Source organism: Bos javanicus, chromosome 5 (assembly GCF_032452875.1).
Source record: "Bos javanicus breed banteng chromosome 5, ARS-OSU_banteng_1.0, whole genome shotgun sequence".
NCBI lineage: Eukaryota > Metazoa > Chordata > Mammalia > Artiodactyla > Bovidae > Bos > Bos javanicus.
This window is the reverse complement of record NC_083872.1, coordinates 66,132,137-66,157,300: the sequence shown is the minus strand read 5'-3', so window position 1 is coordinate 66,157,300 and position 25,164 is coordinate 66,132,137. Positions and strand designations below refer to the sequence as shown.

General features: G+C 45.5%; 1 protein-coding gene across 2 annotated transcripts in view; it reads left to right on the top strand.

Moving 5' to 3' along the window:
* The first annotated feature begins 2,264 nt into the window (after positions 1-2,264).
* GNPTAB (N-acetylglucosamine-1-phosphate transferase subunits alpha and beta) overlaps positions 2,265-25,164 on the top strand; it is an 83,818-nt gene continuing 60,918 nt past the window's right edge. Inside the window, exon 1 of one of the 2 annotated variants that reach the window (XM_061417084.1) lies at positions 2,265-2,662. In XM_061417084.1, coding sequence (XP_061273068.1) covers positions 2,546-2,662 — 117 coding nt within the window. In that variant the 5' untranslated portion in view covers positions 2,265-2,545. The remainder of the gene's footprint in view (positions 2,663-25,164) is intronic. The other variant, XM_061417086.1, reaches the window with a different exon arrangement.

The window sequence follows — 25,164 nt, the reverse complement described above, 5'->3', positions numbered from 1 at the left end:
CACCATGTCTATATTCGAGGTTTATATTTTGCAAGCCCAGGGCAAGAGGCTGTTCATTGTGTAGGATTGTTTGATTTGGTTGTTCATTTTTCATCAAGACTGAGCAAAAGGTGACTCAGAGATAGATGGTGTTTAGGTGCCCAACACTTAAAGCATTCTTGTTTCCTGAGTTTCAAACTCATTGAGAATATGGTGTAAGATACAGACAGATGGAGATGGATGCATCGGCTTTAGTGCTGATACAGTTAATTGAAGAATGTTTTCACCTCTTCGAACCAGCGAGCAGCTAATATTTTCTCTCTAAGTGAAATACACTTTCTAGGCCCAGGCCCAGGCTGGGCCCCAGCTGCTCCTATGGTTGGCAGATAGTGGATGAGAACTTCTGTCTCTGGCAGACAAGCTCAATTTCTTGCAACCTTGCCAGTCAGGTACCTCCCTCCTCTCTTGGGATGAGGGGTGGAAAGAGACACCAGGAGTGTTAATAAAATGTAGAAAGAGAAAACTGTGTGTCCTGATAGGAAATATTGTTGTTTCAAACCCCTTGAGACTTAAGTCCTCTGGTTTTATCCAGTTAACCCTAAAGGAAATCAACCCTGAATATTCATTGGAAGGACTGATGCTGAAGTTGAAGCTCCAATACTTTGGCCACCTGATGCGAAAGAGCCGACTCATTGGAAGAGACCCTGATGCTGGGGAAAATTGAGGGCAGGAGGAGAAGGGGATGACAGAGGATGAGATGGTTGCACAGCATCAATGGACATGAGTTTGAGAAAACTGCAGAAGATGGTAAAGGACAGGGAAACCTGCATTCCACGGCGGTGAAAAGAACTGGACACGACTGAGCGACTGAACAACGACAACACTGTCCACAGGCTTCCCAGGTGACTCAGTGGTAAAGAATCCACCTGGTAATGCATGAGCCACAGGAGACTCAGGTTCAATTTCTGGGTCGGGAAGATCCCCTTGAGTAGGAAATGGCAACCTACTCCAGTATTCTTGCTTGGGAAATCCCAAGGACAGAGGAGCCTGGTGGGCTACAGTCTGTGGGGTTGCAGAGTCAGACACAACGGAGCATGCATGCATGGATACTGTCCACACCCCCTCTTCTACCTGAAGGCTCTCTTAAAAATCATCTGGTGCCAAAGTAGAAATAACTGACCTCCTTCGTATGGGTTCCCATCCAATACATGGCACAACGTCTGTTGTAACAACGTTTTTGTTTTTTAAAATAGTATTTAGTGGTTTCTGTGTTTATCTTCCCAACTAGACTCTCTCTGGGAACAGTGGCCAGATCTAGTTCATTTCTGACTGTTTTTTTGGCCCTGCCTGAACAACAACAACGTGGGGGCCTGGGAGATCTTGGTTACCCAACCAGGGATATAGACCTAGGCCACTGCAGTGGAAGGGAGGAGTCCTAATCACTGGACAGCCAGGGAATTCCCTCTAGTTCATTTTTGAATACCTGACACCAAGCACCCTGCCAGACACTGGACACTAAATACATATTTAATAAATAGATGAATGAATGAATGAATTTTTAGCACATTTAGTGGTGTTGGAGAAGGCTCTTGAGAGTTCCTTGGACTGCAAGGAGATCCAACCATTCCATCCTAAAGGAGATCTGTCCTGGGTGTTCATTGCAAGGACTGATGTTGAAGCCGAAACTCCAATACTATGGCCACCTGATGCGAAGAGCTGACTCATTTGAAAAGACCCTGATGCTGGGAAAGATTGAGAGCAGGAGAAGGGGCTGACAGAGAATGAGATGGTTGGATGGCGTCACCAACTCGATGGACATGGGTTTGGTGGACTCCGGGAGCTGGTGATGGACAGGGAAGCCTGGAGTGCAGCGGTTCATGGGGGTCGCAAAGAGTCGGATACGACTGAGCGAATGAACTGAACTGAACTGAGTCCTTCAAATTCCTCTTTCAAAAATACGGTTAGATAGCAGGAGGGGAAGAGATCTATAACAGCGTCTCCTCTTGGCGTTGTGAAAAACCATGATTTGCCAATTATTGTAAATGCAGGAAGGGTTTTGTGCATAAAAACACTGGTGCCAGTGCAGCACTGTCTAGGGCACGGCCTCCTTACGAGGCCTGTCCTGTCCGGTTGCCGGCACAACTCAGTTTCAAGGATCCCTGCCAGGCCCGAAGAGCGCACCGCGCACGCGTAGTCACGGGGGCTCGCGCCGGTCCTCCGCCCCTCCGCCCTCCAGGTGGCGCTGCCGGCCCGTTCGCCGCCGCCGCCGCCGCCGTCGCCGCCGCCGCCGTCTCTAGCCCGGCTAGACTGGGGCGGCGCCGGCTGCCTTGGGGGCCGCGCGACCGCCTCCGCCGCTAGGAGGGCGTGGGTTCCTAGCTCCCGGAAGCGGCGGCCGCGGCGTGGAGCCGAGCGGGCGTCGGTCCCCGGAGCGGCAATGCGCGGCGGCCGGAGGCTGTGACCTGAGCGCGGCGGCCCTGCGGGGGCCGCGGAATGGCGGCTCGTTGAGGCGGCAGCGGCGGCGTCTCCGACTCCCCGGGCACGGCGCGGCGTGGCGGCGGCCAGGGTGATGCTGCTCAAGCTCTTGCAGAGACAGACCTATACCTGCCTGTCCCACAGGTATGGGCTCTACGTCTGTTTCGTGGGCGTCGTTGTCACCATCGTCTCCGCCTTCCAGTTCGGAGAGGTGAGTAGCGGCGCGGGAGCCCTTGACAGGGCTCCCTGGACCGGCACGACCGCGCGGTGTCCCGGCCCCGGCGCGCTGCACTCTTGCCTCCCCATCCTCCCTGTAGACACAGGGATGAGCCCAGCGCCTGCCCTTCCCTCCGGGGCGCCGCCAGCTCAGACAGAGCACCTCTCCGGGCTGCGGCTTCAGCTTCTGGGGTACAGATCTCGCCTCCCGACGGTTTGGGAGATCCGCGCTCCTTCTGCGGAATCCCTTTCCCTCCAGGTGCCTTCAGCAGGGACCCCGAGTCATTTGACTTTCTCCCTAAGGCCTTGTTCTGCACGCAGCCCCCCTCCCGGGACCCAGAGTTCCTAAATTTTACCGAATTCTCAGTCCTTGCCCCTCCTGCGGCTTCCTCCTCTAGTGTCACTATTATAACCTTTTCCCTTTACAGAGGCGCTTTATATTCTTAATCCCGTTTCTTCCCGGATCTCAAAACTTTGTCCAAGAGGGGTGTTTTCTTGGCCCGTGAATTTGCTGTGGGGAGAGTGTACTGGCTCCAAATTTGAAGGACTTACACGTGAAAGGGTTTTTTTTTTTTTCCCTTACATTTTTGCTCTCTTATTTGAGACAGCTTAATCTGTTAACCTTTAGAGGCTGTACTGGTAGATGTACATACACCGGTGTGGGAGCGCCCCTGACAGCTCCTGCTCTTCTCTATCATGAGATAGCTGAGGCTAGGGCTCCTTCATGTGACCATGACGCCCTTAACCATCTTGAACTCCAGCACCCGATCTCTTGGGAACCAGCACAAGCCTTCAGGTCACGGGATATGCTAATAACTTAGATTCGGGATCACACTAGCCCAACCTTTCCTAATCTGCTCACAGTTGATATTGCATAAAGTAACTCGGTATGACTGTAAACCCCAGAGGGTCCAAGCAACAGGTTTGGCAGGTTGAAACACCCAGGTTTAATAGATTTTGTGCCCCTCTGGATATGGACTTTAAACATTTTCTTGAGTGAAACAGCCCTTTGGTTGAGGTTGGATAGTTATTTCATGATTGACCATCCAATATAGTATTCTTTGTTGTAAACAAATGTGTAGGAGACTATGAGTAGGTGAGAACTGAAAGTGTACCTGGATGTGATTTTAGAGAACACCCCATTTTAAAATGTGGCCGTAGCAACTGGAAGAAAGTTGTGTTTTTAGGTTGTTATAAATCCATCTCTTTGTTTTAATATATATATATATTGGGGGGTGGGTGGGTGGGTAAGAGGTTGCAAAACGTTTTAAAATGAACAGAGTGCTGTTCAGAAATGCCACATTATACATTTGCTATGTACACAGAATATATGTACATTTCCAGCATGAAGTCTGGACTCCTGGTGGATTCTGGGCTCCATAAGAGAGGGTGCAGTCTTTAACCAGTGTGACCAGGCGCTGTGCCAGGTAATGCCAGAGTATACAGTCTAAATATTTGTCTGATGAATGAATAAATTATATGGGACAATTTCCAGGTTTTCAGTTTTAGTATTTCTTGGTCTAGGGGCTGATGAAAATAAGTCTTATTAAGTAAGGGTTGAGAAAGCGACCCAGACCTCTAAGTGTGAAATACGTACCTAATATTATACCACCTGCTGTTCTGTTTTGCTTCATGTATTGCATTTTAATACAGTGATCGTATGTGTACCTCGTTGTGTCCTATTGCTGATAGATTTGTAAGGCGAGTGCAGAGAAAAAGAGAGTGAGTCGGGCAGTCAGGCAAGAAAAGAAAATGTATTAGAGGGAAAAGAGAGGGTGACTGGCTCTGAAGGAGAACCAGCGTTCTCCCTTTCGGACAGAGTCCTCCTTATACCCCACCAATGAAAAAGTCTCTGAAGGGATGGTCACAGAGCCGGAGGTCTGGAATCTGGTGGTCTTGCAGCTTTGAGAAGATAAGCGCCAGTGAGATAACGGGATGCCATTTGGGCAGTTTGGTTAGTCCCACAGATCACTGTGATTTTATTCTTTGTGCAAGGTCGACATAAAGAGCCATCTTATCAATGAGACCCCATGTAGGCCCTATCATTCCAGCCTTTTGATTTAGGATAAGGGCTGAAGGTCAGTCATCTGTAACTGCTTCCTGCGGGACACGGGCTTCCTGGGGGTAAGGTAAGAAAAGGCTGGAATGCGGGTCAAGGGGATTTGTGTGGGGTCGAAGTATTTGATAATCCGAATGAGTTAGAAGTAGCTCTAGGATAGTTCAGTTGGTGAAGGCTTGTAAGTGGTCCTGAAGAAATTTTGAAAAAAGACGCATTAAACATGGGCTGAAAGTTAGAATAAGGGTGAGGAGAAGCAGAGGGCCTAGAAAAGGTAGGACCCAGGGCATCCAATTCCAATTGCTTACCCAGTTTTCCCATGAATTACTGAGGTGTTGGCCTATTCTCGAGGCCCTGTTTGTCAAATTTGTTGCTGCTTCCTTTACAACGCCTGATTTATTGGTGGAGAAACAGCAGGCTTCCTCCAAAAATAGGCATAGTGAGTGAAGTCACTCAGTCGTGTCCGACTCGTTGCAACCCCATGGACTATAGCCTACCAGGCTCCTCTGTTGGATTTTCCAGGAATTAGTACTGGAGTGGATTGCCATTTCCTTCTCCAGGGGATCTTCCCGACCCAGGGATCGAACCCGGGTCTCCTACATTGTAGACAGACGCTTTACTGTCTGAGCCACCAGGGAAGTCCAAAAATAGGCATAACCCTCCTTTTTCTGCTGTGAGAAGGTCTAATCCTCTTCTGTTTTGGAGGACCACGGCTACCAGGGAATCTAGCTGGTTTTGGATAGTGATGAGGCTGTTAGCTATTTCTTCTAGGCTGTCAGTGAGGTCTTTAAAAAGGCTTTGATAATAATTAAAAGAGGTTGTGAGTCCTACGGTCCCTCTCCCAATCCCAGTGGCTATTCCTAAACCAATTAATAGAGGAATGAATTGAATTGCCCATTTGGGTCAGTTATGAGTTAGTGGGATAGGAAGGGTCTGATTGTTAGGAGCAATAGAAATATCTGGGGCCAGATATACCAGGGTGCATGTTCCTGTCTGGTTAGTGGGAAGACATAAATAAGTCGTGGTTCCACATAAGAAAAATATCCCAGGAGTAAGAAGACAATGGCTGAAATCAATAGCCATGAAATCAATTTCTGGGAAATTATTAGTAGTCTCCGAAACTGACAGCAAACTCACCAGTGTAGCCCCTGCAAGAGGAGTATTTACACCATATGCAGAAGGGAGTCTCCCTGAGAAAGTAAGCGAATGTCCTGCAGTTCCTGAGACATGATAGACAGATCAGCCTGAAGGGAAGGAAAGATGTGAAGTACGATTACAGAGGTGTGGCGGTATAGTTCCTAGTTGGGGGTAAGAATTGTTCATAGAGTTTTGTCTGGAAAAACAGAAAGGAGCCTGTTGTAGACCAATGTCAGAAGTGGTGGGTGTTAAGGAGCAGTAACCAGGCTAGAGGGTGGGCTTGGGATAGTAATTGAGGCTTTGAATTTTGAGAGAAGGTCTCTCCCAAGAATAGGAGTGGGGCATTTTGGGAGTATGAGAAAAGGATGGGAAAATGGGTTATCTTGAAGTGTGCAAGGTAGAGGCTCAGTTATTTGTCGTGTAGATATTAAACTGTCAACCCCCATAATAGAGACCTAAGACCTTGGTTTTTCTGGAGTAGGTAGGCATAGGAGACTAAGTGGCCCCCGCGTCAATGAGAAAGGAGGTTGGCTTACCTGCCACTGTTTAAGAGTTACCCTGGGCTCCGTAGAGGTGATGAGAGTCGGGGTCTAGGGCCCTGGGTACCTTCAGTCTAAAGTGGAGAGTCCGAGAAGGCTGGGCAGAGCTGGGTTGGAGGACTCCTGCCCAGGACCAGGAGGAGGGATCCCTGAAGGGGGATTTGGGCAGTCGACCTTCCAATATCCCTTTATGCCACAGCTGGGACATGGACCTGGAGGGGCCCTTGGCTTTAGGAATGAGCGGCCCCAGTGGCCTTCTTTGCCGCATTTGAAGCAGGGCCCAGGTGGCTTCCTTTCTTTGTTGATTGATGAGGCTTGGAGCCATGTAGAGCAGTGGCTAAAAGGTGGTATTTGTCCTGATCTCGTTGGGCCTTCTCTAGCTTTGCCTGTTCTTCCCGATTATTGAAAATCTTAAAAGCTAAATTTAAAAGGTCTCGTTGAGGGGTTTGAGGGCCTTCTGCCTTTTTTAGTTTCTTTCAGATATCTGGGGATGACTGGGAGATAAAATGGGTATTAAGGACAATGGTGCCCCCTGCTGAAGTGGGGTCTAATTTTGTATATTTTTGTAGCACTTCCATTAACCTGGCTAGAAATTGTGCTGAGTTTTCATCTAGCCCTTGAGTTATTTCCTGGAGCTGATCAAAGTTGATGGCTTTATGCCCTGCCTTTTGAAGGCACACAATGAGGCAAGCAACCATGTGATTACGGGCTGCTCGTCCAGGTGTCCCTGCCTGATAGTCCCAGTTGGGATCTTCTGGGGGACAGATGTCGCCCCTACAGGCCCAGTGTCACCTGTCCTGTGTATCTCATCAGCATGCGCCTGAGAGGCTTCCTTCTCTTCTGGGAGACGAGTGGAGGAAAGGATGATGCAAATATCATGCCAGGTTAAGTCATAAGACTGGGTAAGATGCTTGAATTCTTTTAGATAATTATCTGGGTCTGAGGAGAAGGAGCCAAGACGCTTTTCAATCTGAGATAGGTTGGTAAGGGAGAATGGGATGTGAACCCAGCAATGCTTTCTGCTCCAGCTACTTCCTGTAAAGGCGGGGTCGGGGGAGGGCAGGGGAAGGAGTGGGGTCCTGGGTGAAGTTTCCTATTTTAAAGTTGTTCAGACTGGGTACTGGGAGGGCGTCTAGGGAGGTCAGGGTAAAGCCTTGGGACCCTCAGGGTAGAGGGTGGGGCTGAGGTCTTAGAGCTTATCTCAGGCCCGGGCTAGAGAGTGGGGTTGGGAGCTGTGACTTGAGAAAGAGGGAGGGAGGCACGTAAGGTGGAGGTTGTGGAACTGGATCTGGAGTGGCTGCAAGGGGGTTGGATAGGAGGTGGGCTGTGGTCCGAAGGGTTGAAGGAAGAAGAAAAGTCTGAACAGGGATCGGGAGACATTGTATTAGGAGGATGTGGCCCAGAGTGGGCTAGGTGTATCTGAGAAGTAGGACAGAATTCACAGAGAGGGTCAAGAGCCAAGAGCAAAGCAAGACTGAACATAAGGGATTTCTAACCACTTGCCATTGTGGCAGCAGAAGTTATCGAGGTCCCATGCTGCTGCTGCTGCTAAGTTGCTTCAGTCGTGTGCGACCCCATGGACTGCAGCCCACCAGGCTTCTCTGTCCATGGGATTCTCCAGGCAAGAACACTGGAGTGGGTTGCCATTTCCTTCTCCAATGCATGAAAGTGGAAAGTGAAAGTGAAGTCGCTCAGTCGTGTCTGACTCTTAGCAACCCCATGGACTGCAGCCTACCAGGCTCCACCATCCATGGGATTTTCCAGGCAAGAGTACTGGAGTGGGGTGCCATTGCCTTCTCCCATCGAGGTCCCATAGAGTATTATAATCAAGAGTTCCATTTCTGGCCATTGGGACCTGTTATCAAGTCTGTATTCTGGCCAAACAGTGTTAGAATAGTAAATAAGTCTTTTTGGTCTTATCTCCCCGTGGAAGCCTGAAGCTTTTAGGTTTCAGAGTAGGCATCCTAGAGGAGTAGGTTCTGAGGGCTGGGATTGAGAATTTCCCATTGCAGCCGAATAGGGAGCTAAGACAAAGGCAAGAGAAAGCAAGGAGAAAGGTCCGAGAGAAAAGGCTTTCCCCTTCTCAGGACTTTCTCAGAGAGTAATAATAGTCTGCTTTGAAACGGGTGTTCCCTATTTCAAAGTCAGACGGGGTGCAAGGCCGAGGGCCGTGGGGATCCTTCCCACCTAGTGCTGGGGCTTGGAAAAGAGGCGCAAAAGAGGATCTGAGGGAATGGGATTTCACTCACCCTTGTAACCGATGGATGAAATGTGGGCCAGTGTGTGTGTGGGCCAGTCCAGCAAGGCAAGTGGAGAGTCCTGTCCAGGAGCTCATCTCAGTTTCTCGGCAAGGTCCAAGGGAGGGGACCACTCAGTTGCGGTGGATCCTCCCTCCTGGGTTCCGGCACCAGAATGTAAAGCGAGTGCAGAGAAAAAGAGAGCAAGCCAGGCAGTCAGGCAAGAAAAGGAAATTTATTAGAGGGCAAAGAGAGGGTGACTGGCTCTTAAGGAGAACCAGCGTTCTCCCTTTCTGACGGAGTCCTTCTTATACCCCACCAATGAAAAAGTCTCTGAAGGGATTGTCACATAGCCAGAGGTCTGGAATCTGGTGGTCTTGCAGCTTTGAGAAGATAAGCACCAGTGAGATAACAGGATGCCATTGGGCAATTTGGTCAGTCTCACAGACCATCTTTTTTTGGGTGTTAGTTCTAAAAGGTCTTGTAGGTCTTCATAGAACCGTTCAACTTCAGTTTCTTCAGTGTTACTGGTCAGGGCATAGACTTGGATTACCATGATATTGAATGGTTTGTCTTGGAAACGAACAGAGATCATTCTGTCGTTTTTGAGATTGCATCCAAGTACTGCATTTTGGACTCTTTAGTTGAGTATAGTTGAGTATGATGGCTACTCCTGAACTGAACTGAACACAGATCATTGTGATTTTATTCTTCGTTTGCAAGGTGGACATAACTAGCCATCTTATCAATGAGACTCCATGTGGGCCCTATCAAGATTATTTTGGCCTGAGTACTTTTAAATTTTGTGTGTTCCACACCTGGTTATTTATTTACCAAAAGAAAGTCTATAAATGGCCATAGATCTTAAAGTTTGGAACTCTTAAGCTTGTGTCTGTGGTTTCTCAAATAGCCTGTGCTATCCCTTGTATGATCTTCAAAAGGATACTTAACCTTTCCAATCTTCAGCTTCCTCATCTTTAAAAAGGAGGCAGAATCACTTTGTTCATAGAGTTCATGCATGCGTGCTAGGTCGCTTCAGTCGTGTCTGACTCTTTGTGACCCCATGGACTGTAGCCTGCCAGGCTTCTCTGTCCACGGGATTCTCCAGGCGTGAATACTGCCTGGAGTGGGTTCCCATGCCCTCTTCCAGGGGATCTTCCTGACCCAAGGATCGAACCCCTGTCTCTTCCTTCTCCTGCATTGGCAGGCAGGTCAGGTTCTTTACCACTAGCACCACCTGGGAATAGTGAGGATCAAATAAGTCATGTCTGCAAAAGACCTTTCAGTTCCTGGCACATGACAGGCTCTCATTAAGTGGTAGAACTACAGCTGCTGTTTTTATTGTCACCAACTATCTTATGCCCTTAGTACTTAATTTGAAACAGATCTTTGAAGTAGAATACACTCATAATACAGTTAATGGTGGTGGTGGTTTAGTCTCTCAGTCGTGACTCTGTGACCCCTTGGACTGTAGCCCACCAGGCGCCTCTGTCCATGGGATTTCCCAAGCAAGGAGACTGCTGTTGGTTACCATTTGCTTCTGCAGGGGATAGTCCCAACCTAGGGATCAAACCCACCTCTCCTGCTTAGCAGATTCTTTACCACTGAGCCACCTGGAAAGCCAATACAATTAATATTGCCAACTTAATAATAGCTTCACCAATTGTAATGGATAGAAGGATGAAGAAGATCATTGTTAATTATGAACTCATCACTTTTTTCTCTCTTAGGGTAAGTGGTATTGGCTGCTACCTTTTGATAAGCCATTTGTACACTCGTCCAAATTTTTAGGAAGAAAAATGGAATTGAGGAAAGGAAGTATTAAAAGCATATATATATGTTTTCCCTTTGAGTCAGGTACTTTCTAGAGAGACCTTGGGAACTCTGATTGAACAAAAGCAGAACCCAATCCAAACCCACAGGGAGGGCCCTCTGGATAGGTACCAATGTCCACTGAAGTGCATTGCCTTCAGTGATGGTAGCAGGTAAACTAGTTGATCTGGGCAAGACCTGTGGCCTCTGGGAGCCTCAGTTTCCTCACGTATAAATGAATGATTATCCCTTTTAGCTCAGAGACTTCTGATTTTAAATGTTTGTCCTCTGTTGATATTGTGTAGACTATTTTTTGGACCATGGGACACGACTGAGCGACTTCACTTTTACTTTTCACTTTCACTTTTCACTTACATGCATTGGAGAAGGAAATGGCAACCCACTCCAGTGTTCTTGCCTGGAGAATCCCAGGGGCGGGGGAGCCTGGTGGGCTACCGTCTATGGGGTCGCACAGAGTCGGACACGACTGAAGCAACTTAGCAGCAGCAGCAGGTGGCATGTGGGATCTTAGTTCCCTGACCAGGGATCACACCTGTGCCTCCTGCAGTGGAAGTGCAGAGTCTTAACCACTGGACCACCAGGGAAGTCCCTGTGTAGACTTTAACACTTGCTTTTGAAGTAAAAGATGTTATTTTAGGGTCATCATTATTATTTAGTACATTTTATATGCAAATCCACAATCCCATATCTGAAAATTCTACTGAATTACCTCAGTATCTTTTAGAATGAAACGTGTGAGTATTCACAGTCAGTGAGGAAAGTAAAGACTATAAATAGCTTCAAGTCAGTTTAGATCGGGTTTTGCCACCAAATGAGGTCAGGTCAGGTTTTGCTGCCAAATAAAGATCTACAGTGTTGAGAGCTTTTTGGATTTTCAGATTGTGAATAAAGGGTTGTAGATCACCTCTGGGTATGTGAGTGTCAGCGTGCATGCATGTGTATAAAATATATCACTTCCTTTACGTGTTTGAGGAAGTGATATATTCCTAAGTATGGAAACAAAGAAGTATCCGAAAATGAACTTCAATGAGCAAGTCAGACAAGTTCAGATAGAATCTGCCCATGTGGGGCAGTAACTTTTCCCTGGCCTCTCTCCTCTTTTGTTCACCTGCCTTCTTATTTTGAATTAGTTAGATACTGTTCAGTGAAAAAGAAGACTGAAAACTGGGTCCAACTCCAGTTTCTCATACTGGCTTAGTTTCAAGAAAGAAATTAGTTGTTTGTATTTGATTAGCTCCCTCATTAAACAGATACATTTTGATTGTGTTCTTTGCCAAAAGCAAGAAGTAGGTGAAGTTATAGGAACCTGGCCTGAGAACTGGGAGGCAGCCTCTGGCCTGCTTCTAGCTCCACCATAAACTGACCCTCAGTGGTATTGCTTTGTGTAGATTCCTTTTGGGGGTGGAGAAGACTTTCATTATTAAAAACGGTTTAAAATTTCTAGACTGGATTTCTGACACCCGCATTTTTTCTTTAATGTTCTGTGAATTTACATTTATGGGGAAGCATGAATTATAATGTAATGGAGTTTGTGCTACAGAAAAAATGCCAGTGGCTGCATTGAGCTTCTTTTTTTGGCCATGCCACAGGGTTGCAGGATCTTAGTTCCCTGACCAGGGATTGAATCTGTGCTTGGCAGCGAAAGCACAGAATCCTAACACTGGATGGCCACGGAATTCCCATACTGAGCCTCTTTAAATGGTATCTTTTGTGGAGCGGGTTGGAAGAGATACATACTCTTGCTGTCAAAGCAGATACCTTGTCATTTTTCCCTGCTGTATTCTTAGCACCTCAAAAGTGCTTGGTACCTAGTAGGTGCTAAATGCTTGATGAGTGAATGAATGAATTGGGGTGATCTTAACCAACATCTCTTGAAGCTCATTTTCAGAAAAGGTAAGTTTTCTATTCTGATGCAGATCATCTGTACTTGCCTTTTATTTCTCAGACATGATTGTTCAAGTTGTACCCTGCATGGTGGAAAATACTGTCAGATATGAAGAATTTTGTATAGCTCATCCTTGGCCATTTTTGTCAGGTTGATTTGAGGCCATGATACACCTATGAGTAACAATACAAGAGAGCAGGTAATTGAAAGCCTGAGTAGGTACACAACAATGGCCTAGAAAATCAGAGGAGGGGAAGAGGATTGTGGGTCGAAACATTCTAGGGGAAGTTGAGACTGTTACAAGGAGGTGGGAGCCTTTTCTTTTTGAATTATTAGGGGTTTAAAAATGTCACTGGTATTAGCCAGCAGCACTTGGTTGCAAGTGAGAGAATCCCACCTCAGACCTGGGTTAGGAAAAAATTATAAAAATTTTTTTTTTATAATTGAAAAATATAGGGTGAAATTTCTGTATTTTCAGGATCAGATCGAGGTGCTCGAGTGTTATCATCAGTACTCTTTGTTCCTGCTTTGCAGGGTTTAGTGAGTCTAGTTCTGACAGGCCTTCCCCGTATGGGAGCCAAGGTTGCTGGCAGCAACTCCAGCAGCTAGTCTTCCAATTTAGTAACCTTCCTCATCAGTGCCAGCTAGACCCAGGACGGCCTGCCTCGCCGGGGAGTGGGTGCCCTTGTGCCCTCGTTAACCACCTGGATCATCCCTGGGGCTCTGGTTATAGGTGGGACTGTCAGTTTCAACTAAACCAGGTGAAGTGAGAGGGGCTCCCCAGAGGGAGATGAGGAGGCTGCTGTCAAAACAGCGCCAGAGCAGCAACGTCCTAGCCTGGCTGATGGCCTTTAGCCCTTTACCTTGTTTAGGAAGATGTGAAAGTGGGTTGTTTCCGTTTTTCATTTTTAATATCATGTTGTTATTATCTGTGAAACTTGTATTCTTGGGTGGGCATAGTAATGTGGAGTTTTGTTAAACACAGTGCAGTGTGCCCTCATAATCTTTTAGTAACGATTCAATATATATTTTTAGTGGGTAATAGTTGTATTCAATTTGATTGACTCTTGAAGTCTAAATAGTGTTGACCTTATTAATGACATTAAGTAGGAAATTAAGAGAGAAAAACTTAACCCAACCTTTTTGCAGCATCTGTCACCCCCTGCATATAGAAATGCTCACTCCCTCTTTCTTCAAGAAGACCACCCCCCTTCCCCGCCGACGCCCGTTCTCCTTCTCCATCACTGTTCTTTCTCAGGCTTTAATGCTGGGTCTCCCCAGGGTTTGCTCCTTGGCCGTCTTATCCTGGGCGGAGTTGTCATGTTTCAGACCCCCATCCTGATGCTTGTGACTCTGTTACCAAGTTCAGGCTTGCTCTGCTCACCACTTGATAGGCCAGTGAATCTGAGAGACAAGCTATTGAGGCAAGGAATACAACTATTTGGAAAGCCGGCCGACTGAGAAGATGGCAGACTCAAAATAACCATCTTGTTGGGGTCTGGATGCGGGTTCTTTTACAGAGCCAGAGAGAGAGAAGCAATGGGGAACTGAAGTCAAAAGGCAGAATAGGGAGGGAGAGGCAGGGAGGAAGTGAAGTGGAAAGGGTCTTCAGTCTTGCAAAACATCTCAAGGAAGTGCCAGTCTACGGACAGGGATGTGTTAATCTTTTCTTTTTTTGTGGCCATTCACAGGTGGGCGGGGTCAGATTTATCTCTTTGTGAGTTGAACAAAGGCACTCTAACAGCCAGGCCCAGGGGCAGGGTCCTTTGAGACAGGCCTTTATGATTATAATAACAGCAGCAACTAAAAGCAAGTCAAAGAAACACTTTCCAACATGGAGTCAGAATTGGCTTCTTCCTGTAACAGCTCCCCGTCTCCAGTGCCTTGCTGCCAGGCCCGGCTGCATACCTCCTCCTGGCTGCCTGCAGCCGTGTCCCAGCCATGTCCCTGTACCTCCCTGTGACACAGGGTGCTTCCTCCTCCTGGTGCTTTCTCCTCACTGCCTCCAGACATGACTGCAGAATAAGCCTTTAAATGATGTGGGATTCTTCTGGCTCATGAGCTTTCTCGGAACATAGAGGAAGAACTTGCTCCAAGACCTCAACAAACCTTTCCAGGAACTGACCTCAGTTGGATCATAGAGCTACCCCTAACAGATACCTTGGAAGAAGGAAGAGATTGCTTTTTGACCCATCTGATTCCTCCTGTGAAGTGGGGGCCCATCTCCTGAAGATCTGTTATGAGAAGGTGGAATTCCACTGGGAAAGAATAGTTCTTTGTCGCTGGGGGCTCCTGACTGTGACTGTTGTGTTGGTGAGCACAGCCAGTGGGTATCTTTATCTCCCACTTGCCCTTTCCTGTAGGGTTAGCTCTGCCTCTGCCCCTGGATGAGACCTCTGGTGGGCCTAACTCAGCCTGCTGTTCTCTCACTCGTAAGTAAGAAAAAGTCCTGTGGTTGCTTCAGGTAACAAAACATAGTGTTAGGTCAGCATTAAAAGCCTGCAGTCACATGTCCAAACAGACCTTTGAGCCTGTTGAAGCTGAAGCTTCTTGCCTGCCTGGCCCAGGCCTGCTCCAGGTAGAAAGCCAACGACTGAAGAAGGCAGTTTGGCCATGGTGGGTTGTTTTTCTCTTTCTGTCCAGAAACTGGTTTCTGGGTTAGAGGACTGGGATGAAGGACAGGGAATGAGGGCTGGAAAGCCCTTCCTAAACAGGTATTGTTGCTTTGGGATTTGCTGGTGTCAAAGCTCATTCTCTTTCAAGTGCTTTCAAAGGCGTGCTTTAGAGACCCCACCCTGATCGCCGTCACTTGCTTTTATTCTGCTGAGAGCTAATGTCCTTTTCTTTGGGCTTGTTGCTTGCTCCTTCCTCAGCCCCAGGAATCTGGCAACACTGTGGCCTTATCTCAGGGGACCTGCTGCTCTAGGGGACCACAGACCTGGTCTAAAGTGACCCTCCGCAGTACTCTGTTGTACACGGCCCATATCTCTTGCACAAGAGACCTTCATCCTTTGTAAGAGAGGAAAGATGCCTTTTTTCTCTCCTTTCCTCAGTTCTCAGTCCTGTAACAAAAGACGGATCAGCAAGAGAAAAGCATACACATTTATTTTAGGTAAGGTTTACGTGACATTGGAGCCTTCATAAGGAAATGAAGACTGAAGAAGCAGTTAAACCCGAGTGACCTAACGCTAGGTTTGACAAAGAGTAGAGATTAGCGGGAAAATGTGATAGGACAAAAAAGGGTATGAGCTCTGAGACACGTGGACTGTTCATTCAGATTCCTTGTGGCATCCCTCTGTCTTTGGAGATAAGGGTTTCTCCTTCCTGTGTAGAGAGGGTCCCTCTCAAGTTTTATGATCTGCTTCAGGGGAAGGTCAGAAAATCCTTTTTATCTGCTGTTTCTCAGCTTCCTTCAGCTTGAAGTACTCAGTTTGCCAAGGTGCCATATTTTGAGGTAGCCCTTTCTGATCTCTGAAGGGGCTTCCCTGATAACTCAGTTGGTAAAGAATCCGCCTGCAATGCGGGAAACCTGGGTTCCATCCCTGGGTTGGGAAGATCCCCTGGAGAAGGGAAAGGCTACCCCCTCCAGTATTCTGGCCTGGAGAATTCCATGGACTGTATAGTCTATGGGGTCGCACTGAGTCAGACACGACTGAGCAACTTTCACTTTCTGATCTCAGATGTGAGGCAAATGTTGCAGCCACCCAACTGCATGAACCGGAGGTTGCCACCTTTGGTGACCCTAATTGAGTCTATGGGAAAGAGGTTTCTGTGCCTGTTCATTAGATGAGGTGGAGCAGGATTAACAGAATGCCAGCAGCTTCTGAAAGCTGTCCTCTGAACCCTGCTGCAGTGATTTGGATGACTTTTCAACCACCTCCTTAGGAAACTTGGAATCTTGGTCCTGCACATCACTTGGGAATATGGTATCTGGTATTCTGGTGCCTTAGAAGAGATGTGTTTAGATGTACAACTTCTCAGTGCTGGTACCAACTGACTGAACTTGCCCAGGAGATGAAACTTATTTGCCGTCTCTGCACTCAGTGTTCTGGGCTCAAAGATGTTATCTTTTGTTATTTTGGAATCCCTGTGCCCCAGCAAAGCACTTAAATCATTCATTTAGTTAGGAAGATTTCTGTTGAAGCACGGTGCCAGGCCCCTGGGTATAGAGCAGTGAACAAAACCCCCAGGTTCCTGCAGACAAGGAGTTTATATCCTGGTTGTGCAGTAAGACATTAAATGCGATTTATTTACAATTGCGAAAAGTGCTAGAAGGGGAGATTATTGTGAGAGAGACCCTCAGGAGAACCTACCCTGCAGTGGCTGGGTCAGGAGAAGCTTTCTTGATGTCATTGGAGCTCAGAAGGGTCAGAATTACTGAGGCAGAGGACCGAGGTGAGCAAGTCTGCTCTAGGCCATTGGTTCTTAGCTGGGAATGATGTTGCTGCCTCACCCCCACCCTCTGAGGCATTTGGCAAAGTCTGGAGGTATTTTGGGTTGTCCTGACCGGGGCATGTAGCGAGTAGAGGCTAGAGATGTTGATAACACTCTACAATGCACAGGACAGCTTCCCCCAACCCTCCCCCACCCCAAGCAAAGATGGTCCAGCCCCAAACATTGGTTGTGTCCCACCTTGGAAACAGCACAAAGGTCTTGAAGTTAGCGAAGGCCCATGAGGCTGGAGAGCAAGAGGAAGTGTGATCTAGGGGAGGTTGGTGCAGTGGGTAGTGCCCTGTTGCCAGCCCTTGGTAGATACCATTCAAGGTTACGTACCGTGCACTGGCATCTAAGGAGTGGAGGCCAGGGATGCTGCCTGGGATCCTGTCCATTACCGGATGTCCATTACGGGATGCTGGACATCCCGTAATGGACAGGACAATCCCCACAGCAAAGAGTTGTCAGGCCCTACATGTCATAGTGCCGAAGTTGGGAGAGCCTGAGTTAGAGGGAACAAGAACAGGGCAGTCAGTCAGGGGCTTGGACTCGGCTGGTGGAGGGCAGATAGAGAGGAGTGGACAGATTTGAGAGATTTGGGAGGCAGAATCATCTGGCCTTTATGTTTCCTTACGTGCCAGACACTCCACTGATACCTTGGGATATAACAAAGCAAGACAGACAAGTTCATTTGTCCTCACATACCCTAATTATAGGTACTCGGTGAATATTGGTTGAATGAATATTTACAAGTATTTATTTTTGCTCACTGATTGTGATTGAGCCTGTGAGGAAGGGTGGTTTAAAAGTGATGCCTCAAGTATATGTGGCATCTTGCATAGTGCCTGGTGCAGGGTGCTCAGTAAATGCTAATTAAAAGCCAAGTGCCACATCCTAGCGCTGTTGTTCCCTTGACTACAATGCTCTCAGTAAGACAGCAGGGGACCTACCTTCTGAGCTGATGTCCAAGGTCACACTGAAGAGAATATTAATCTCTTCTTAGACTAGAAAAGTTCAAGTGATTTCTTTACCCGAGTATGCTTTATAGTGGTTGATATGAAACCATAGGGTGCAAGTGCCATATTAGTTTAATACAGCCTGCACTTTACAGTAACATATGTTATTTTAGTTCCTTATGAAATGTAACAAACAAGTGTAGCTGTGATTGGTGAGGTATATTCATAATATATCGTTTTAAGTCCTTACCGTCTTTAGATGACTTCAGTCTCGTGATCCACATGCAGTATCTTTAGCAGGTGATTAGTCAGCCTGCGTGTGATTCATACATACACTAAATTAAGCAAGGGAAAAAATGATCTTTCAGAAATGTTACATCTAAGTCACCCCTGTGCTGGGGGAGGGTGTGATTTTGTGATCAGACAAAACGAATTCTGTGATCGGACTAAAAACTGTGTTGTGCCCTTTAAAATTGCTTCCTAAAATTGTTTCTTCTTTTAGGTTCTAGTTTATCCCCCCTTCATTACCTCTTTCCATTAACTTCATTTCTGTTTCTTGACTAATTATAAATTGGATAAAGTTTCTTTACCAAATTTTCCTGAGTCCGTTCACTCAGCAGAGATCAGTGGAGGTACTCACCCTGGGCTTGGTACTGTACTGCCTAAAGACACAAAGATGGTTCCTTTTCTTTTTTGCTGTTGAGGACCTAACTGTCCAGTCAAGCCAAGCAAACAAACTTAAGATGCATTGTGATAAATTAAGTCGAAGAGCTAGGCCTGGGTGTCAGGGGAAGTTTTTCATCTGAGCTTAATTGTGAAGGAGATGGCTGAGGGAAGAAAGGGGAGCCCCCTTGCTACTCCCCAGCCCCCTTTTAAGTGAAGGAAGCCCGGGGTGTAAAGATGTGGGGTGAGAGGTAACTCTCACCTTCTAGAACAGAAGTGGTCCTTGTGGTGACCCAAGGACGAAAGAGCAGATAAAACCAAGGAGGGTCTTGGAATGCAGGAACAGAAAAACCAGACCCTTATCGTCCTTCCCTCCCCCATGTGGTAATTATTAATGGATTTCAGGTTCTCCTGAGCAGTGTAACTTGTCTCCCCTCCTACCCCATAGGGAGAAGATATTTGCCTTACTCTTCCACCCCCCACCTAGTATATGTGCCTCATCCAATCAGCAAATGACCTACAAGACCCCTATCCCACTCGTTGTATCCTGGGTATAAAAGTGGACTAAGGACCCCTGTTCAATGTCAGTTCTCCCTTGAGCTGGCCCACTGTTCTAACAGTGTCTCCCAGTCTTATTTCCCTCCTCTCTGTCTCATGTCTGGAAACTCTTTTCCAACCTGCGCCTGGACCACGACAGTTCTGAAGGGTCGTAGAGCGTACCTGGGAGTGATGCTGGAGAGGCAGGCAGTGGCTGGTTTAGAACTTGCCTGTAGAGTGACTCCAAAGAATTTGGATTCCTCCTGAAGAAAATGGGGACCATTCAAACGGTTTTAAGCAATAGAGCCATGAGTCAGATCTGTGTTTAAAACGGTTGTTCTGAGGTAACACGGATGGTGAATTGCTGGCAGGCTGAGAGCTGGGAGCTGGAAACTGTGGGACGTAATAGGGATCCAGGAGGTCCTGCCACACTGGGTGTGGTGTGCAGAGTCAGCGGGCTTTGTATGTCGACTTTTTAAATTATTTATTTTTGGCCGCACTGGGTCTTTGTTGCTGCACACAAACTTTTCTCTAGTTGAGGTGAGCAGGGGCTACTCCAGTTGCGGGCTTCTCGTTGTGGTGGCTTCTCTTATTGAGGAGCACAGGCTCTAGGGCCAGCGGGCTCCAGTGGTTGTGAACATGGGCTTAGTTGCCCCAAGGCATGTGGGATTGCACCCCTGTCCCCTGTGTTGGCAGGTGGGTTATTAACCACCGGACCAAGTTGGCTTAAAATGAAAATCATTCCTTCTCTGGGATGTGTAGATCGGAGGGGAGTTGGCTTCTCTAGGTTGGGCTTGGTTGGCTCTGCTCCACATATCTTTCATCCTCCTGGGACCAGTGGGCCAGCCTGGGCATGTTCTTCTCAGGGCAGTGTGAAAGGCACAAAAACCAGGCAGATACTCCCAAACCTACCTGAGGCTGAGACGCAGAATGGGGGCACTCACCTTCTTTTGTTCCTTGAACACATCAGATTTGTGTCCCTCTTAGGACCTTGGCACTGTTGTCAGCCTGTGGAGCACTGTCCACAGACCCCCATGTTCCATATGTCTCAGCTCAGAAACTCCTTCTTGGATGGGCCTTTCCCACCACCCAGCCTAGAGCAGCCTCTTTTCCTAGGTCACTGCTGTTTATAGTCCCATGTTCTTCTTTTTTAAAATAGTACTTAGTTTCAGTCTGAAAATGTTTATGTGTGTATTTAATGTCTCATCTCTCTCTCTCCGCTCTCTAGTATGTAGGCTCTGTGGGAGGAGGGTTTCTGTCTTATTCACCACTGTATCCTCAGCCCCTGGAATAGAGCCTGGCACTAAGAGGTGGAATGCAGAGAGATTCTTTCTTCCTAGTATCTAAACATGGAAAGGTCCCCTGAGTGATCAGTGTCCAAAGTGAACCTTAATGGAAAATATATAGGTTTAGTTGATATTAGTTGATATGTAATTATGTTAGGGATCTTCAGAGAAATGAAACCAGTAGGATGTATGTATGTATATATGTACATGCATGCTCGTGGGCACGTGTGTGTGTGTGTGTATGGAAATAGACTTATTATATGGAATTGACTCACAGGATTGTGGAGGCTGACAGGTCTCCAGGATCTGCATTAGCAAAACTGGAGACCCAGGAGAGGCAGGGATGTAGCTCCAGTCCAAGTCCAAAAGACCCAGGAACCAGAGAAGCCAATGGTGTAGTTCCTACCTGAAAGTTGGCTGCACAGAGACCCAGGGAGAGCTGATGTTTCAGTTCAAGTTTGAAGGCAGGAAAACTGGTGTTATGGCTCAGTGCACTCAGATCAGAGGATATTCTCTCATACTCAGCTTTTTTGTTCTATTTAGGCCATCAACTGATTAGATGAGGTTCATCTACATTAGGAAGGAGGGCAAGCTGCTTTACTAGTCTAATTTCACCTGAAAATACCCTAGTTGAAGTTTCTTTCTATTCCTAATTTGCTGAGGTTTTTATTTATTTTAAATAAAAAATGGGTTTTGAATTTTGGGTCAAAATTCAAAAATGGGTCAAATACTCTTCCTATATATATTGATAGGATCATAAGATTTTTCTTCTTTTACCTATGAATATGATGGATTAATTGATTGATTTTAATTGATTTTAATTGATTTTCAGATGTTGAACCAGCATTCAAAAACATGTATCTAGAATAAATCCCACTTGGTTATATTATATGATTCTTTTTCTGCATTGTTAGATTTTATTTCATAACAGATTTTCACATCTATATTCTTGAAAGTTATCAGTTTGTAGTTTTCCTTATAGAATGAATTAGAAGGTATTCACGCTGGTTCTGTTTTTCTGGAAGAAATTGTAGAGAATTGGTGTCATTTCTTCCTTGAATGTTTGGTAGAATTCACCAGTGAACCCATCTGGGCCTGTTGCTTTCTGATTTGGAAGGTTATTACTTATTGATTCAAATTATTTAATAAGTAGAGGCTATTTAGATTATATATTTCTCCTTGTTTGAGCTTTGGTAGATTGTATCTTTCAAGTATTTGGTCCATTTCATCTAAGTTATCAAGTCTATGATCATAGAATTGTTCATAATGTTCCTTTATTACTCCTTTGGGAGGAGTATTGTAGTGATTTCCAAAATCGTGTGGTAAAGCACAAACAACAAAATTTGCATTTTAATGATTTTTAAAATTATTTGTTTGGCTGCACAGGGTCTTAGTTGCAGTAGATCTAGTTCCCTGACCTGGGATCACACAGGCCACCTGGATTGGGAGTCTGGAGTCTTAGCCACTGAACCACCAGGGAAGTCCCATTTAAATAATTTTTAAGTGTATCAACAACTCCATGGCATTCATTACATTTACTTTGTTGTGTAATTGTTACCACTGTCTGTTTGCAAAAGGTATCCAGGACCCCAAACAGAAACTTAGTAGTGAGTAGTAACTCTGGATTCTCCCCTTGGGCCCTGGTAACCTTTAGTCACTTCCTGTCTTTATGGATTTGCCTATTCTGGACATTTCATGTAATGGATATTTCATACACTATTTGTCTTTTCTTGTTCTGGAGTTTCTGCCTGTTTTTCAGTGTTTCTGAGAGGATGAGAAATTGGAGTTGCCACTCTGCTGTTTTGCTGAGATTCTGTTCCAGGATGATAGTTTTGGTTGTTGTTTTTTTCACATAATATTTTATCAGACATTTCACCATTTAACTAGTCTGTATGTTCCATAAAGGAAGACCTTTTGTTTTGGTTGTTGCTGTGTGTCAGAATTTGGAATGGTGCCACATAATATCCACTCATTGACTGAATTAAGTTACTAATTTTTAGCAGTTTAAGACCTGCATAATTTTTAATAGCTTCGTAATATTTGTGTGACTGTACCTTAACTTACTTACCCAATTACCTATTAATTATTAAAACTATCTTCAGGTTTTATTTATATAAGTAATAGTGATTATCATCATATTTATACAGAAGTCTCTGGGTACACCTATGTTGATTATCCTGGCACGTATTTCTAGAAGTGGAATTAGCCAGAACAAAAGACAGGAGCATTTCTTTGTTCATTTGAATCATATTGCTAATTGCTCCTCAGGAAAGGGTTTTTTAAATGACTTTACAGCCGTTTAAGTGGCACCCCACTCCAGTACTCTTGCCTGGAAAATCCCATGGACGGAGGAGTCTGGTGGGTTGCAGTCCATGGGGTCGCTAAGAGTCGGACACGACCGAGTGACTTCACTTTCACTTTTCACTTTCATGCATTGGAGAAGGCAATGGCACCCCACTCCAGTACTCTTGCCTGGAAAATCCCGTGGACGGAGGAGCCTGGTGGGCTGCAGTCCATGGGGTCGCTAAGAGTCGGACACGACTGAGTGACTTCACTTTCACTTTCACAGCTATTTAAAAATATGTAACCTTCTTGCCTAATTTGTGACTTCTTTGCAAAGCAAACTCGTAAAAAGAGAACTCTGCTTGGTGAATTTTAAAAAATGTTTTTATCCAAGTAACAGTATGAGATTAAAATTCAGTTGTTGGTGGAGGTGAGTTGCAGTAAGCATCACAAGCAGATATTTTGTAAAACTTCTTGTCTCATTTCACTAAACTTTTTTAGGACAATTAAATTTTACCAAAATAAAGAGGTAAAACTTAGTTTAACTAATTTTGACTTCTTGTTATAATAGAAATATTTACCAGGTTCAACTACACTTTTATGTATACTTTGGATATATTTTTCACATGATATATTGTAATTGTTTCATATTTGTCTCCCTAATAGGCTGTGAGACCCTTGAAGGACTAAATATGTTCAGTGTTCTTTCATTGTACTACCTTATATTTCCTTTAGTACTTTGTAGTTATTAGAATAGATGGATTTATATCAGGTCACTTGATTTTTTTATAATGCCTTTTGGGATAAGGGATTATTATTTTAATTTTACATTTGGAACTTACAGGGCTATAAGTGTCTTGTCTAAAATCACAAAACTGGGGGCTGAGGTCCAGGCCTCCTTTTGTGACCAGAACTTAATCTTTTAAGGAATGAAAAGCTGCAGTGCTGTCCAAGAGAACATTGTGCCGTGTGGAAATGGTCAGTAATTGTGAGCTGTCCAGTGCAGTAGCCACTGACTACCTGTGGCTGGTGGGCACTTGAAGTATGTCTAGTGTGACTAATGTGGTGAGTTTTAAATTCAACTTAGTCTTAATTTAAATAACTATGCTTGGCCAGCGGGGATACCATTTTTTTGGACAGTGCAGGTCTAAACTCCTAGGTAGAGTAACTGTTTGCAAGGACATGCTAGCAGGGCACTGGGTTTAAAGTGCCCCCCACCATCCCCCTAACCCCCCCGTACAATTCTGTGATCCTGTAACCTCTGAACTATAAGACAAGTGAACCTGCATATATGTACCCAGGAAGTTGGTTTGAATACTCCTGAAACCATCTTTGGTATAGTTATTTTTTTTTCCCCCTTTTACTTTTATTCAAGTGTGGTTGAGGAGATTATTTTTTGCCATTTAGATAAAACTTTTTATAGTAAAGTGTACTGTCAAAGGTTTAACGTTCTTAATTCTGTGTTTTATTTACTTTTTAAATAGTGGATCTTCTTAATTTATTTGACTGTGTCCGGGCTTTGTTGTGGCATGCAGGATCTTCCTGCAGCACCTGGATTCTATTTGAGGTGCACGGGCTAAGTTCCATGGTATATGGGATCTTAGTTCTCCAACCAGGGATCAAACCCACGTCCCTTGCATTCCAGGAAGGATTCTTAACCATTGGACCACCTGGGACACGCAAAGACTTAATTCTGTGTTTTAATACAGTTCCTTTATTATTTTGTCTCCTCTTCCCTCAGTGGCAGTCCTTTCTCTTTGTTTCTTTTTTTGTTGTTGTTCTTAGTTCCCTGACCGGGGAGTTGAACCCAGCCCCTTGGCAGTGAAAGCTGAATCCTGACCACTGGACCACCAGGGAGTTCCCTCTCTTTGCTCCTTTAGTCCCTTAAAAATCTCAGCTTTCTCTGCCAGGAAAAGGAAAGAGATTTTGTTAAGCTATTATGTTGAACCTTGTCCTTGATTATTCCTTTTCTCCAACAGTAATCTATTTTCACCTGTGTTCATTTAAAAGCTGAACAGTAAATATTCATAAATCATTTCATGCAAGTCAATGATTAATCCTTAACAGGATGTCTGCTCCCTGAGAACGAGCCCTGGTTCCCATTTTGTGCCCTTTAAAATGGTCAACAAATGTGTGTTGTGTGTCTAATTATGTGAAGAATTCACAAAAGGTAGAAGTGGTCTAGGAAAGTATCTTTGAATTTAATTAATGTTTGAGTAAATAGTGGTCATGCGTCTTGGGCTTAGATCATTTCCAGTATGTGAAAAAGGAAAACTACTCCAGTTATTAAAACCACTCCAGTTATTTTAATAACCATTCAATGCCTAATATGAAATGGGTTAATCTCTTGTTTTAGCCACTTTGTGTTGAGAAATGAGATCAATTGACTGTGTCCTCCCAAAATCTACAAGCTGAAACTTTATTCCCAGTGTGATGGTATTAGGAGGTGAGGACTTTGGTGATTAAGTCATGAGGGTGGAGCCCCTATGTGTGGGATTAGTGCCCTTATACAACAAACCCCAGAGAGCTCCCTTGCCCCTTCCAACATGTGAGGTGACAGAGCATGAAGACAGCCATCTGTGGACCAGGAAGCAGGCCCTCACCAAACAACAGTCTGCCAGCACCTTAACCTTAGTCTTCCCAGTCTCCAG